Source organism: Equus przewalskii, chromosome 1 (assembly GCF_037783145.1).
Source record: "Equus przewalskii isolate Varuska chromosome 1, EquPr2, whole genome shotgun sequence".
Classification (NCBI taxonomy): Eukaryota; Metazoa; Chordata; class Mammalia; order Perissodactyla; family Equidae; genus Equus; species Equus przewalskii.
Genome location: NC_091831.1, coordinates 162,027,138 through 162,042,645, shown reverse-complemented (window position 1 = coordinate 162,042,645; position 15,508 = coordinate 162,027,138). Strand labels below are relative to the sequence as shown.

General features: G+C 48.2%; 1 protein-coding gene across 2 annotated transcripts in view; it reads left to right on the top strand.

The window, feature by feature from the left end:
• LOC103543772 (granzyme B-like) overlaps window positions 1-2,118 on the top strand; it is a 40,114-nt gene extending 37,996 nt beyond the window's left edge. For both annotated transcript variants that reach the window (XM_070627994.1, XM_070627983.1), the window contains 4 exons: window positions 29-176; window positions 678-813; window positions 1,005-1,262; window positions 1,901-2,118. In XM_070627994.1, the coding sequence (XP_070484095.1) occupies window positions 29-176; window positions 678-813; window positions 1,005-1,262; window positions 1,901-2,044 (686 nt within the window). In that variant the 3' untranslated portion in view covers window positions 2,045-2,118. The remainder of the gene's footprint in view (window positions 1-28; window positions 177-677; window positions 814-1,004; window positions 1,263-1,900) is intronic.
• Window positions 2,119-15,508: the final 13,390 nt, after the last annotated feature.

Genomic DNA, 15,508 nt, shown 5'->3' with positions numbered 1-15,508 from the left:
ACACAAGTAGATAAGACTTTTCCTTCAGGGGAGATCATCGGGGGACATGAGGCCGCTCCCCACTCCCGCCCCTACATGGCATTTGTTCTGTCTGTGACTGAAAAAGAAAGGAAGAGCTGCGGCGGTGTCCTTGTGCGAGAGGACTTTGTTCTGACGGCGGCTCACTGCAGGGGAAGGTGAGGCGCCACAGTCAATTAACCCTCCTGAGACCCCCAAGGGACCCCTGTTCTCTGCCCAGGACCTACAGCCCAGGGTAGCTCCCCCGGCTCCTGGGAACTCAAGGCCATGAGAGCTCATCAGAGGAGCCATCTGAGAGCATGACTGGGTGATGGAAAGTGAGAAATAGGACAGGTCAGCTTGGGGTCAAAGGGTCAGAGGTGAGAGCTAGTGGTCCAGTTGAGAAGAGAGACCATACTGGTCAAATGAAGCAGCTGTAGAAGATGATTCCATGCACTAGGGTCAAAAGGCAAACTCAGAGTCCTTCACAATATTGCCTGAGGGCTGAGAAAGCTCCCAGAATCCCTCTCAGAGTCACCCACTGCCCAGTACTCCTGATGTTTCGATTTCTCCTACCGGCATCCCTGCCCTGCCCCAGCTGTCACTTTCCCTTCATGGCTCCCGGGCTGGATCTCCTTTGACTTCATGCCTCCCACATCCCCACCCTGCTTTCCGTGTAGCTCAATGATGGTGACCCTGGGGGCCCACAACATTAAGAAGCAGGAGAGGACCCAGCAGTTCATCTCTGTGAGGGGAGCCATCCCCCACCCACACTATAATTCTGAGAACATCAACAATGACATCATGTTGCTAAAGGTAAGGGAACCTCCCTGCTGCTCTTGCTGTCCTGGGTCCAGGTTTCTTCCCCTCCCACTCCATCCTTCCCATCCTGGCCTCCTGATGAGTCCCAGTGGCTCAGGGGAGAGGGAAGTCAGTGCAGCCCCATCGCGGTGTCCAGGCCCAGGAGGCCAGTGGCTGAGCTGGACTTTCTTGCCTCTTCCCATCAGCTGGAGAGAAAGGCCAAGCTGACTGCAGCTGTGCAGCCCCTCAGCCTGCACTGGGGCAAGACTCAGGTGAGGCCTGGAGAGGTGTGCAGTGTGGCAGGCTGGGGGAGAGTCACCCCAAATGGCAGAGAGTCAGACACTCTGCAGGAGGTGGAGCTGACCGTGCAGCAGGACCGGGTGTGCGAATCCTACTTACGCAATTACAACAGTAACACTCAGCTTTGTGTGGGTGACCCGAAGGAAAGGAAGTCTTCCTTTAAGGTGAGACTGGGCATCTGCCTAGGTCAGCTTTGGGGAGAGGGGTGTTTCGGGACCTGGAGACCCAAGCAATAGGGACTCCTTCACCCCCTAGCGTCTGATCTTTCTCCCGGGAAGAGAAGAGCGGAGCAGGCAGAGTGGGGAGTCACAGGCCTTCTGGGAGCCTACCAGGGGTCTGAGATACATCCAAACATGGTGTTCCACCTGAAAGATGAATTTGCAACACTCTGCCCCACGCTGGGCACAGGTGCCAGAAAACTGCTCCCTGGGTATGCAGCAGTAAACCCAGGTGGCTCCTCAGAGCTGGCTCCCATCTTGGTTAAATGGCTCACCCTCCAAGCTGATTGTCAGCCCCACCTGCCTGCTTCCATGTCCTTAAATGGTAGACAGAAGCACAGTCACACAGCGCCCTCATGGGAGAGGATCTGGGACCTGGGGGAGGAGAGGGAGCCACCCCCTGAATGAAATGAAGCCATGACAATGTCCAGGGTCAGCACTGGGCAGCTGAGGGGCCCACAGGGGCTTGCTGTGCCCTCTGATCTCCCACATGGAGGCCAGGCCAGGTGGCCTTCACTGAGAAGGCATGTGGGATGTAGGTGGGCAGGAGCAGAGGGTCAGTCCTCCCTGGACTCCGTCCACAGGGGGACTCCGGAGGCCCTCTCGTGTGTGACAACGTGATCCAGGGCATTGTCTCCTATGGACAAATCAACGGGAAACCTCCACGGGTCTTCACCAAAGTCTCGAGTTTTCTGCCCTGGATAAAGAGAATCATGAAAAACCTCTAACTCTGGGAACCAGCCAACCTTCTCTGGAGTTGATCCAGAAACACCCAGCAACTAAATAAATGTCTCTGAACTGACTGGGAAGGGCTGGTGTCTTGTTTATTCACTGACCCTCATTCACAGGCACCTACTCTGTGCTTAGAAGGCCAATGACACAAATCTGCTGTTTCCTGCTTCCTCCTCTTCCCCCTCCCACCACCACCTCCCCCAAACCTCAAGCAAAGCTGTTCCCCAGCTCCTTCTGACCCACACCTTTCTCTGGGCCTGCCCTTCTGCCAGGGCTGCAGCTGAGCACCATCAGGAGAAAACATGAACCTCTCTGGTCATGGGCTCAGGGTGAACTTCTTATCTCCTTCCCTGTGTTATATGGCAGAGTGGAAGGGGGATGACACCATGGGTCTCGGACACCAAGCAGGCAAGCCTGGGGCTGCAGCTCAATGGCATAGGCCCCACACTAGGGAGGGGAGAGGCTGCCTGAGCAGGACAGTTCTCTCCCACAGCCAGGGAGCTGGTGCGGAGTCAGGGTGGGTCTCTGGAGAAGCTCCTCGTTCTCACCCCTGAGTTTCCTCCCTGCCCTCCTGTGGCCTTGGGGCCCAGCTTGCCCTCCAGTCTCCGGGCAGCCCCTTCTTCTCCATCCCTACTTTCCACTGATTGTCCTCAGAGTCCACCAACTCCTGTCCCCTCCACACAAGTCTGATCTGAGCTGACCCCTTCCTTGTAACCCTCCTGCTTAGGACACCCAGTGCTCCATGGACTTCCAACAGGGCCCCTCCACTGAGATGCCAGTCCAGGTCATGCTCTGGTGGAGAGGGGCACAAGACACCAGGCTTGTGCTGGCAACAGGTGGACCCATGGAGGACACAGCAGGCAGGCTGTCTCTCCAGAACCCTTGCCCCATCTCTCACCAGGCAAGGCCAGCTCAACCCCTCACATCCAGCCCAGTGTCCCCCAAGTAGTCAGAGTGCATTGGTCACCTGGTCGCTTGATAGCTTGAGTCCCTTTCAGCCTGTCCCTCTTACTCATTGCTGGCCTCTAGGCTAAGACCCCTCCCTGGCCACCTAGGGCTGTCTCAGCCTTTTGAGTTAGCCCTGCCCTCTCTGCAATAGGACTGGAAAGCACAATTTTCCATCAATAAACAAACACACACTGAGTGAGCTCCTAAGAGCCCGGCGCTGGGGATCCACAGTGGACCTAACACAGACTCTGTCATCAGAACCCAAGTGACAATGACAGTGTGAGTTTCACCCAAATCATCTAACTCTCTCTCCCTCCTCACATGAGCACACATGGCCTAGATCTCGTGGGAAATCCACAGGAATAAAGTACTTGTGTTCTGTTTCTATTGCTGTTCACAGTCCGTGTGAGCGTGAGCACATGTGACTCTAGAACAGCAGGTGTGGGATTTGGAAATGACATCAGTCATTTACTTTCTAGGGGTGAAGTCACCAAATTCTCTCCACTGGAGCCTCATCTTCACCTAGAGGAGAGGGCAGCCCGTAGGGAGGGAGAAGGGCAGTGAGGGCAGCCCTACATTCATTTGCCTTAAAAGTGGGAGGTAGGGGGGCTGGTTCCACGGCCAAATGGTTAAGTTTGCACGCTCAGCTTCGGCGGCGCAGGGTTTTGCCAGTTCACCTGCTGGGTGCAGACATGGCTCCACTCATCAGGCCATGCTGAGGTGGCATCCCACATAGCACAACCAGAAGGACCACAACTATGATATACAACTATGTACTGGGGGGCTTCGAGAAAACAAGAAGAAGAAGAAAAAATGATTGGTGACAGATGTGAGCTCAGGTGCCACTCTTAAAAAAAATGTAGCAGGTAGGAATGTCATTGTACAGATTCAGATGGTAGGAAAAACTGTGTTACGTATTTGCTCTCAGGCAATTAGAGTCAGACTCTAAACACCCATCCAACTGGACTGGCCGGAAAGCTGATCCCTGTGGTTACTGTACCTCCTGCCTGTGGAGAATCAAACCAGAATCAGGGAGGTTTACATACTCTGGAAAAATGGAGAAAGGCCTCTGCTTTTTTGGCCACCGTGGTTGCTGCTTCATCCATAGTTTCCAGACCACCCTATTTTTCAACTTTAGGTTTTTGGCTTGGAGCCCACACATAGAGTACAGGATTCTTTGCTGAATGAGGATCTCCCTGTCTTGGGCTCAGCTCAGGAAACACTCCCAGCAGCCATCTCTCCAAGGGCTTTTCATGTCATATGGAGCATGACCTGGGAGCTGAGCATACGTTCCAGCTCTGAGCTCCTGTTCCAAACACACACAGCACTACCCTCTCACCACAAGGGGTACATACTCTGCAGTCATGTAACCCTCACAGGCACGGCCTTTCCCACCTTGCTGTGCACAAAGCAGGAAGCAACACAGTGTCTTCATGACTGCGGGCACTTTCACAAGGGCAGAGCAGTGAGGACTCACAGCTTCTGACCTGGAGCTGAAACAATATCCCTGCATCTAAGACATACTAAGAACCTGGCTCCTTGATGGAAACAGACAAAAATGAAAATGTGTAAAGCAAAACAAAAATAATATCTGAAAGGTTGCCCTGCCACATGCATATCTTGTTTAGATATCACATGTACTTTGAGGAAATGCTTCTGTGGTTTGGATACAAGTTTGAGGACCCTGCTGCAGCTCCTCCTCCTGTGAGAGATGAGGGGGGACACAGTCCCAGGAGGGGGCAGTGGACGACTGAAGGCACCACAGAATTAGAACAGAGCCTGGACTGAGCCCAGGCGCCCTGACAGCCAGGCCAGCAAGAGCCCTGACATGTAGTCTAACCCCTGCCCTGTGATGACTTCCTGGCATCCCTGAACAAGAGCTGAGCTTCTGCTCACACACCTCCCTGGAGAGGAAACCTCTGGGCTGCTGTGCAGCCATTCTGTGACAAGGATTCCAGCACCTCGCGTGGTGAGCTGAAGTCTGCTCAGGGGCACATTTGGATGGGGGTGGGTGAGCACCCTAATCATGCTGATTCCTTCAAATCCCCTTGTCTGTGGAAGTGTCCCCTGCCCCACCCCGCCTTTGAGGAAACAATCCTTCTGTTCCTCAAGTACCTCTGTAATGAAAATTTAAATATAAATCAATAAAATATCTCTGGAATGACCTCAAAGGAAATGCCTCTACTCACCAAAAGTCACTCCCATCTCCCCTCCTTCCCTCCAGACCCACCAGAAGAGCTGGGTCCCAGGATGGCAGGAAGAGAACCGCCAAGACAGCTCCTGGGGGAGAGTGGCCCAAAGGAATGTGAGATCTTCCTCATTTCTTTTGGGGACATGTGTCAGGATGGCTCTGCCTTTCTGCCCACCACCTTACTTCTGCCGGTTCCCCCTGTAGGGGAGGAATACTTTTCCTTTATACAATGTGGGTTCGTCGGGCCAGAAAACAAATTAAATTCACATGAGACAGAATAGCAAGAGAAAATTAAACAAAGCTTTATGAGGAAGCATGGTCCGAGGCCTTTCTTCCCAAAGGAAGAAATGGCACCAAAGAAGTGAGGTATACAGAGTGGTTATATACCCCCAAACAGGACGTTTCACATGTGATTGAAATGTCCCTCCCACAATAGTCACAAGATTGCCCTGTCGGCACAGCTCTTGATGGACACAGCAGGTAGTGGGTCTGCTATCTCAGAGGGCGTAGCAGGTGGCAAGTCTATTGTCTTGAGCTGGGGGTCACAGCTGAGCACAGCAATCAGTTCCTAGCCTAAGGAAAGATGCTTAATTCTTAAGGAGATGCCAACGTTGGGAGGGGGAGGGAAGTTGCACCTTTATCTCAAGGGCCTTTGTTCTTGCCATAGGGATTATCTAAGCAGATATACAATACATGCTCAACAGCCTCAGTCAGGCCCTTTTGGAAAGACAAGGTCAGGCCAAATTAGGTTTACACAAAATGGCTTCCTCATATACTCCAATATATCCTATTACTTGCCATTTTTATTTGTCACACCATAAAAGAAGTGCACCAACCAGTTCCTTTTTATCGTAGGCCTATTGCTAGACTACATTCCTCATTCACAGATTCAGGAAGCTCAGTGAACATCCGCGAGGATAAAGAAAGCCACATCTCAGCACACAATAGTCAAACTGGTAAAAACCAAAGATAGTGGCCGTCCCAGCAGTGCAGTGATTCAGTTTGTGCACTCCGCTTTGGTGGCCCTGAGTTTGCTGGTTTGGATCCCAGGAGTGGACCTACACACCGCTTATGAAACCATGCTGTGGCAGGCATCCCATATATAAAAAATAGAGGAGGATGGGCATAGGTGTCAACTCAGGGCCAATCTTCTTCAGAAAAAAAAGAAAACAAAGATGAAGACAAAAGGCTGAAAGTGGACAGAGAGGAAAGCAATATATATTACTTTAAGAGAAACAACAAGAGTAACAATGAGTTCTCATCAGAAATGATGGAAGTCAGAAGACAGGGAGATGACATTTCTAAATGTTTGGAAAGAAAAGGAAATAGGCAACCTCTTTATGGAACTCTATGTTCAGTGAACATATTGTTGAAAAATGAAGGCAAAGTAAAGACATTTTCAGAAAAACAAGGGTATGAGAATATGTTGTCATCGGACCTGCACTGCAAGACAGACTAAAAGCAGCTCCTCAGGCTGAAGGGAAATGATCCCCATCGTAGGCAGGAAGGACAAAAGAGAAATAAAAGTGTAAATGTGACCAAATATAGAAGATTTTATATAAATTTCTTTCAAAGATTAATGACTATATAAGGCAAAAATGCTTTAGGATTTATGGAAGATAGTAGCAAAATGTATGACAAAAATAACTCAAAGGGTGGGAGGGAGGATAAATGGAAATATTTTATTACAATATTCTTATATGAAGTGGTATAACATTAATTCAAAGTAAACTGTGATATATGAAGGAGGCATATTGCAATCCTTCAGTACCCACTAAAATATTAGATAGAGATGTAACCAAAAGCCGATAAAGAAGACAAAATGAGATACAACAAAAGAAGACAGGAAAAGAAGGACAAAGGAACAAAAAATTAATCACACAAATAGAAATCAAATAGCAATATGATATTCTTCAACCTAACCCTATCAGTGGTTGCATTAAATGTAAGCAGATTAAACATTCCAACTAAAGGGCAGAGATTGTCAGTGTGGATAAAAAATGCAAGACCAATTTTGTGCTGTTTACGGGAGACACTTAAATATAAAGACACAGATAGGATGAAAGTAAAATTATGGAAGAAAAAATAAAGACATATCCTGCACCACCAATCCAAAGAAAACAGCCTTGCCCATGGAGTGCGCTCTTTAATTTTAGAATTTTGGTCCCTTGTGAGATGAAATACAGTGCCCTGGTAGAATTATTATTTCCGTTTTTTCCCATATTTTATTTCTATGTCTCTTAATATGAGTGAGCTGAGACTCTTCATTATGTTTTAATTATATTTTACTGTGAACTGTCTTGTCTTTTGCCCATTCTTCTATCAGGTCTCAGTCTTTTTCTTCTGAATTTTCAGAGTTCTTTATATATTAGATAGATTAGCTCTTTAATTATAGCATATGTTGCAATAGTTTTCTTTCCAAATTTGCTGTCTGTACTTTGCATTTACTTACGTTGCTTTTTGGCATACAAATTAAAAAAGTTTTTATTTATATGTCAAAGTTTATCAATCTTTTCTCTCAATGTTTTTATATTTAGAGTCATTGCTAGAAAGGCTTTCCCCTTTCTAAGTTTATAAAGGAATTTACCTAGGTTTATTTCTAGTGTATGTATGGTATTATTTTGTATATTTGAATCTCTTGTCTATTTGGAGTTTATTCTGGTGGTTTACGTGAAATGTGACTCCACCTTAATCTCTTAGCAAATCACTGTGTACTTGATCCAGTATCATTTATTAAAAAGTCCATCATTTCCCCAATGATCTGAAATACCCCCTTACGAAAAACTGCATTTCCATATGTGCTTGGGAATGTTTCTGGATTTTCTGTTCTGTCTGATTGGTCTCTGTCTTTCCATGAGTCACTGCCAGAGTGTTTTCAGGAAAGAAGTTTTATAAGATGCTTTTAATATCTGACAAGGGTAATCCTCTCCCTTACTAGTCCTTTTTCTTTTTGTCACAATTTTCCTAGCTAATCTTGCTTGCTTATCTTCCAGGAAATTTAGAATATTAGGAAAAAAATTGATATTTTTATAGGAATCACATTAAATGTATATATTACTTTGAGGAGAAATTCTACCGTTTTGATGTAGATCTATCCTATCTGAGAACTAAGCCTAGCTTTCTATAATTCATCTATTTTTGTGTTTTTAGGAGCATTTAAAAGTTTTCCTCAAACAGATTTTTCACAATTCAGGTTAAGCTTTTCCTAGCATCCTGGTTTTTTTGTTGCTACTAACAGATTTTCTTTTCAGGTATACCTTCAAATGGATGTTTGTTTGTATATGTGAAAGTTACGAATTTCCTCCTAATTTTAAAACAATCTCAAGTTTATAGAGAAGCTGCAAGTACAATACAAAGAACTTTTGTTTTCTTGAGCCATTAGAGAGTAAAGTTACTGACAGGGCGCTCTGTCACTTCCCAAATACTTTAGTGTGTAATTCCTACAAACAAGGACACTCTTCTATAACCACAATCCAGACATCAAACCCAGGAAACTAACACTATACCAGCAAGATCATCTAATCTTTAGACATCTAATCATTAGGCTTAATATGTTTAGTTATTAGATTAATCCCCACAGAGATTTATGTAGCAAATCTCCCACATCCCCATCTTCCCCTAGGTGGGTCCCCTCCTTACTCCATGTAGGCTGTGGCATTCCACATCAGTAGCCCCTTCATGCCAAAGCCCACCTCACCCTAATCAGCCTGCTCCGACGAACTGCACCAGTCCACACCCCTGTAGAGGCCCCTGACTCCCCACGTGAGCTCTAATACCACCTGCTAGGCCGGCCCCTAGTGTGAACACCCTGCTCACCTCACTTGGGCATCCACTCCCTGCACTGGGCTGCCATCATCACCTCACATGTATTCTGACACTCCAAGCCACGCAGCCCAGTGCAGGGTGTCTGAGCCAATGTGGGGTGAGTAAGGTGTCCACACAGGAGGGAGGCCTGGCAGGAGCACCTTCCCTACCCGACAAAGGCACGACTTGGACACCTTGCTCTGGTTCACTGAGGCTCTCCTGCCAGAGTCACCAATGATATTGTGCTTTGTTTCTTTATCTAAGGTTCTATTGCTTTTTAAGAGAATTGGGATCAACACGTTTAGAACCAACAGTATTTTCCATTCCATGCCTCTCTCCTCTTTTTCCATTATGGAGAGATAATCAAGATAACTTGTTTAGAAAATGGTGGTATCAGAAACGTCGCTCTCTGGGCAGTCTTGTGAGAATACTTCTTTGGTTCCCTGACACCTGTTCCCACTTCAGGTGGTGTCAGTAATTCATTGAGGAGAATACCTTTGGGGCAAAGCAACACTCTTCCATTCTCAGAAGACAAGAGTTGGAGAAAGCCGACTCCAGACAATCAAAGGCTGTGACCTGGGCTTAGACACGTCAGAGCCTCTGACCAACTCTACAGGCATGTAGAACAGCGTGACACATTGTGCTTTGCTGGGATGGCCTCTGTATATCTCCATCCCACGGGCTCTTCTTATAGGACTTCAAACCTCCTCGAACTCACAGGTTGGATCTATGCCCTTTCCTATTTAGTTGGGGCCAGGGGTGCCTTTTGATTGCCCCAAGCAGTGAAATAGAGTAGAATGGATGCATTATGACTTCAAAGTCTAGGAAATAAAAAGAACACAGCTTCTGCCTGGCTTGCTTTTGGGAGATGCTCACTCTGGGGAAGCCAAGCATCACCTTGGGAGGAAGACCCGACATCCCCATGCACAGAGACTACTTGACAGGCCCTCATGGAGAGGAAGGGACGTACCTAGTGGACAGCCAACACCAACCGCTGGGCACGTGTGAGTGAGCCTTCAGGTGATTCTGGCCTCCGGGCTTCAAGCCTCCTCTGACTCCAAGGGGAGCAAAGGGGAGCTGTCCACACCAAAACCTGACCACAACACAGATTTGTGGGCAAATCAATGTGGTTTGTTGTTTTAAACCACTCGCTCTTTAGCAACTGGAACAAGCCCTCTTCAGCAATACTCCCACTCCATCTGTAAATGCCTCTGACCATGCGTTCCACCAGCGTTATCTGATCACTGATGGCTTTGGTTTTCCATCAGAAGCAAGGAATCTCACCTCAGTGCCCCCCAGTCTCACACAGAAAGGGGTTTCCATAAACGATCATCCTCAATAATGATGTCCAAAGAGAGCCAAGGAAATGAAGATGTTCTTGGATCTATCACCACAGGTTGCTGGGGCTCAAAGACCTGCTACTGGCTGATCAACATCCCCAACCACCCCACGTGCAGCCGGCAGTTCCTGCTTTCTGTGGGGATGGTCAGCACTGAGACAAGAGCTGCAAGTGCTTGTATGGTGACTGATAAGCTCTTGCTCCACTCAGGCCCGAGGACTTGAGCAGACAGCAGTGTGAGGCATTCAGAGGGAACCTTATGTGACAAGGCCACAACATTGAGGAGAAACTTGGAGTTAAACAAGGAGGAAGCACCAGCAGCTGTGACCTGGGCAGCCTTCCTGGGGACATGTGGCCACTGCCACTCCTGGTGGCATGTCTTCTGTCCCACAGGGCAGAGGCAGGTGAGTGATTGTCCCCACCAACAGAGGCCCAGCCTCATCCCAAAATGGCTCAGCCCAACTACAATGCTATAATCAGACACATCCCAGTGCTGGTCCATCCCGGGAAATTTTTGAACTCCAGGTCCAACTTCCCTCAAACACCAGCAAATCTGCTGCATTATGAAAACTCAGCAGGAATGGCAGGGCAGAACGCTGTTCTCCATGAGGGCCAGCAGGTGCTGCTCCTCCCCAGGCCCTACCCTTGTCATCTGGAAAGTGAGTTCTTTTACAAAGGCATCTGGAAGGGGATTGGAAGATGAGAATGCGAATTAATTAATTCCCCAGGAAAGGGCAGTTTGGAGAAAGGGGCTGGCTTTTGAAATCAAAGTAGGGCCCACTAGCTTTCTAACTCAATGTCCTAAAAACTAGCCTCCAATTCCACTCCCTTCTCCAAGCTTTGTCACTCCCATGCCACCCAGGAAAGAAGCTAAGGATCCAGTTGATCCCAGAGCTTGTGGCACCTCAGTTCTCTTAACACTGATGTTTTGCTGGATAAGTCTCAAGTTCTCTCTGGTAATTTTTCAGTCAATGGGCACAGCAGCTTTGGCAGGCTCCATCTTGCCTGCTGCTCAGAACCCTACCAGGATTATCCCAACCTACCCTCCACAGAGGCTAACTGGGAGCCATACCTTGGGGCAGACAAGACATTTACTGGGCACCTATAACCTGTCAGGCTCAAGCAGATACAGAGCAAACACAACTCAGCATCTTGAGCTCCTGTACCGAATATTACAGACCAGCAGCCCAGTGAGGTCTGGAAAACAAGATGGAGGAGAGGACTCAAAGAACATCAGGGAATGGATTTTCCAGGATCCAGCAGGACTCCATCCTTTGTTCCAAACATCATTCCTGTCTGCCACACGTGTCTGCAGCAAGAATTAAGGAACGATGACTGCTCTTCTCTTTGTCAGAGAGAGAAACTGAGTCTGGAGGGTCACTAGGCAAGCCAGGGTTGCCACACCAGGAAGCTGCAGGGCCCCCTTCTTGGTTGCTTCAAGCCACTACATACCCCACTATCTGTCTCCCCAACTCCTTCCCACCCTGCTCTCCTTTGTCCCATTTCCCTGCTCCAGCCTGTGACTCCAGGAGCACAATAAGCAGGACACGGCAGGTTATCCTTGTGAGAAGAGCCATCCCCCACCCAGACTACAAGCCTAAGAATTTCTCCAAGGACATTGTGTCACTAAGGGTAGGGCACGTTGCTCCACTGGTTGTTGAACACTTTAATTCTGAGGTTTTGCATCAACCACAACCTCATTCCTGTCCCTCCTTCCCAGTATGACCCTTTCACTTGTCTCAGGGCTGTGGAGAAGGCAACCCTATGATGGTCCCTGGAGTCTTTGTGAATTCCTTTCCTCTGCCTTCAGCTTGAAGAGGACAGCCAAGCTGACTGTGTCTGTGAGCCCCCTCTGGCTGCATAGGAGGAGAGAGGTGGCAAAGCCGGGTATGATGTGCAGTGTGGCTGACTGGGAGCGCCTTGGTGGGAAGACTCCCTCGGCCATAAAACTGCGGGAAGTAGAGCTTGATATCCAAAGGGATGAGCAACGCATCTCTCACTACAATGACCATTACAACACCATCACACAGATATGTGTGGGGGACCCAACAAAGAGGAAGACTCTTTTTAAGATGAGATCTCCAGCAGTGTCCACACCCAGCCTGGGGTACAGCCAAGCTTGAGGAGATCTGGAGCAGAGGGAACTAGCTATATCCTTGTGTACTCAGCCTTGTCACCAACTCAGTCTGGTGTCCTGTCACCCTGCAGGGATAGGAGACTGTCACAGAGCCACTTATATGCAAAGTCTACCTGGGGGAGGAGAAGAAGGGAATTGTCAGGGCCAGGCTGGGCCCCAAGAACCGAGGAAGGCCACAAAGGCTGTCCTGGCCCACATCTCACTCACAGCCCCCAAACAGAGACCACTTAACCTCAGAGCATAAGGGAGAGGAGGAGCAGGAGAAGGCCCAGCCCAGCCCCTCCTCCCCTGCCCACAGGGGGAGGCTAGTGGCTCCCTCATGTGTAACCAGGTGGCCCAGGACATTGTCTCCTGTGGAAAAAAGAATGGGAAACATCCATGTGTCTACACAAGGACCTCCAGCTTTCTACCCTGGGGAAAAATTGCCTCCAGGATTGATCCATCCATCTTCTCTGGGGCAGAAGCCAGAAATGGACTGGGTAGAGGAGGATGGAGGGGAGGCTGCCAGGGACTCACTAAACTTCCATCTTTAGAGTGGAAATCATTAATTCTTTCTGTATTCACCAAAATGTCCTACAGCCTATAGCGTATTGAGTAAATTTTTCAACAATTTATAAATCTTGTATATAAGAATGGATTCAGAAAAGTAAATTCATTTTTAAAATATCCACCTTAGAGAAGGCTGGACTAGAAAGACGTCTGCTGAATGTTTGCCACTGATGAGTGTGCTTCAACTACGGGACAATGTTTACTGGGTAGAAAAGTAATACACGTTCATCATAGAAAGACAGTTAAAGGAAGAACAGACAAATAAGAATATTAAAATTCCCAAGAATTTCACCACAACGAGATCATCATCATTAGTGCTTAAGCAGGTTGCCTTCCCCCTTTTTTATGTGTCTTCATAATATTCCATTCCTTTAACATAATTGGGATCAGGCTGTTTAGAATTTGTAATCTCTTCTTTTCCACTACTCCCTCATCTGTCATCATACTGGAGAGGATGTTGGGATAATCTGTTGGCAAATACTTATTATCGGTAGGCCCAGGGACATCAGAGCCATGATTCACTGGACCCAGGACAGAGAGTACTTAGTGGATAGTGATTATTAGGATGATCAGCACCCATTTCCCCATCATCTGTCACCAGTAACCAGCATTTCTCAAGGGCAACTCCCTCCTCAGAAAACAGATACTCTGATTGGGGTGGAACAATCCCCCCCTCAGGTCCAGGGGTGCTAAATCACTCAAGAATAAACCACTTAGGCATTCAATTCTGATGGACTCAATGAAGGTTTGTTTTGATCTAGTGAATATCAAGTCCAGGATTTTATTCAAAATTGTGGGATAAATGAAGCTCTCTTTGTCACAGCATATTTGCATTTAAACAGGGGATTCTAAATATTCCAAAATACAAAACTGGACTTGTGGTCAGAGAGGTAGTGAGGTTGCCATGGGGGATGTCTGCGTATGTCCAGCTCTACACGCTCCTAAGGCAGGTCCAGAATGTATGTCCCACCACAAGGCTGACCCCCACCACAGCCCCTACAGGCCTACACTCTAACCGCAGATTCTCAGTCTACTCAAGGTGACCACTGTCTTCTCAAGGGCAGGAGCCATCTCACTCATCTCCTTGGAGAAAGCTTCCTAAATAGTTCTTCAGGACTTCATCAGGATGGAAAAAGAGCCAAGAGCTAAGAAATGGAGACATTCTAGATTCAGTCACCAAGGGCCTTCCGGGTCCAGCTTCTCTGCTGGCTGCAGCACAGGCTTCACTTTCTTGTTCTTTCTTCTTGCTTTCACGCTGTGACTCAGCACTGGGAGTGCAAGTGTGGTTGGTGACAGTGCTACTGTCACCTAAGCCAATCCAGAGAACTTTGACAAACCACATTGCAGATGACAGAAGAAAACCAGAGGACCAAAGGTCTAGGAGGTCTGTGAGGTCTGGAGCCACCACTCCTGCCTTCCCCGTGGGGACTGTGTATCTGGAAAGAAGTAATACCAACAGCTCTGAAGGCAGAACTTCAGGAAGGATGCAGACACGCCTGCTTCTGTTAGTGTTTTTTCTGCCTCGTGTGGCTAAGACATGTGAGCGACCATCCCCATTCCACAAACTCCAGCCCATCTCACAAAACCCTCTGGACTCCTCACCCTTCTGCCCAGCACAGTCAGGGGTTTTCCTCAGTTTGAGCCCAAGAACTTTCTACACGCCAGCCTCTATCCCAAACCTACACTAATAATTCCGATGCTTCATAGACACTCAAAAGGATTGCAGGATGGAAGGGTGTTCACTAGAAGGTTTAGTGTGTAAGCCTGTCTCTTATCACCTGGGAAGATGGTTGTTCATAGAAAGTCATTTGGCAGAGGAAGGGAAGCTACAAATGACAAGTAATTAAAATCCTTCACTCCAACCCAAGAAATGGGGGCTCTGAAAAATCGGGTGTGGTAATAAGAGTTGTCCTGGACCCAGCTTAAGATTCAGTTTCATTTCCTGGTAACTTCATCCCCTCACCCCCGCCAAGGAGAGAAGTCCAGGGAGCAGCTGATCTCTGAAGGGGCTTGATCACTGCATTCATGGGCGCCCCGTTGCCGTGGCTCTGCTGCCCTCCTGGGCAGCACATTTTCAGCCCCACCTCCCCCTGCTGTCTCAGGCCTTTGGCTGCTCCACACAGTGTCCCCTCTCCAGGCCAATGACCTTCAATCCCACCAGCAAGATCCCCACCAAACCTAAGCCTAAATCTAAGTGAAGGACATTCATTCACTCAGCCAAAAAATGTCTACTGAGATCCTAGGATGGGTTAGAGCCTGGGACATGAGGGTTGTAGAAAATCCAGCACCATAAACTCAAGGATAGATTATTAGATACGGGCACCAGTTGAGACATTAGCAGAGGCTCAGAGGGCTTAGGAGACTCACTGAGACAGAAGGCTTAGCTGAGCCCTGTCCACAATCCTCTTGGCTCCACCATCGTGAAGACAGCTCTTATCTCCTCCATGCATCCTCGGAAGTAGGGCAGGGACAGCAAGCACCATCCTCTCTTT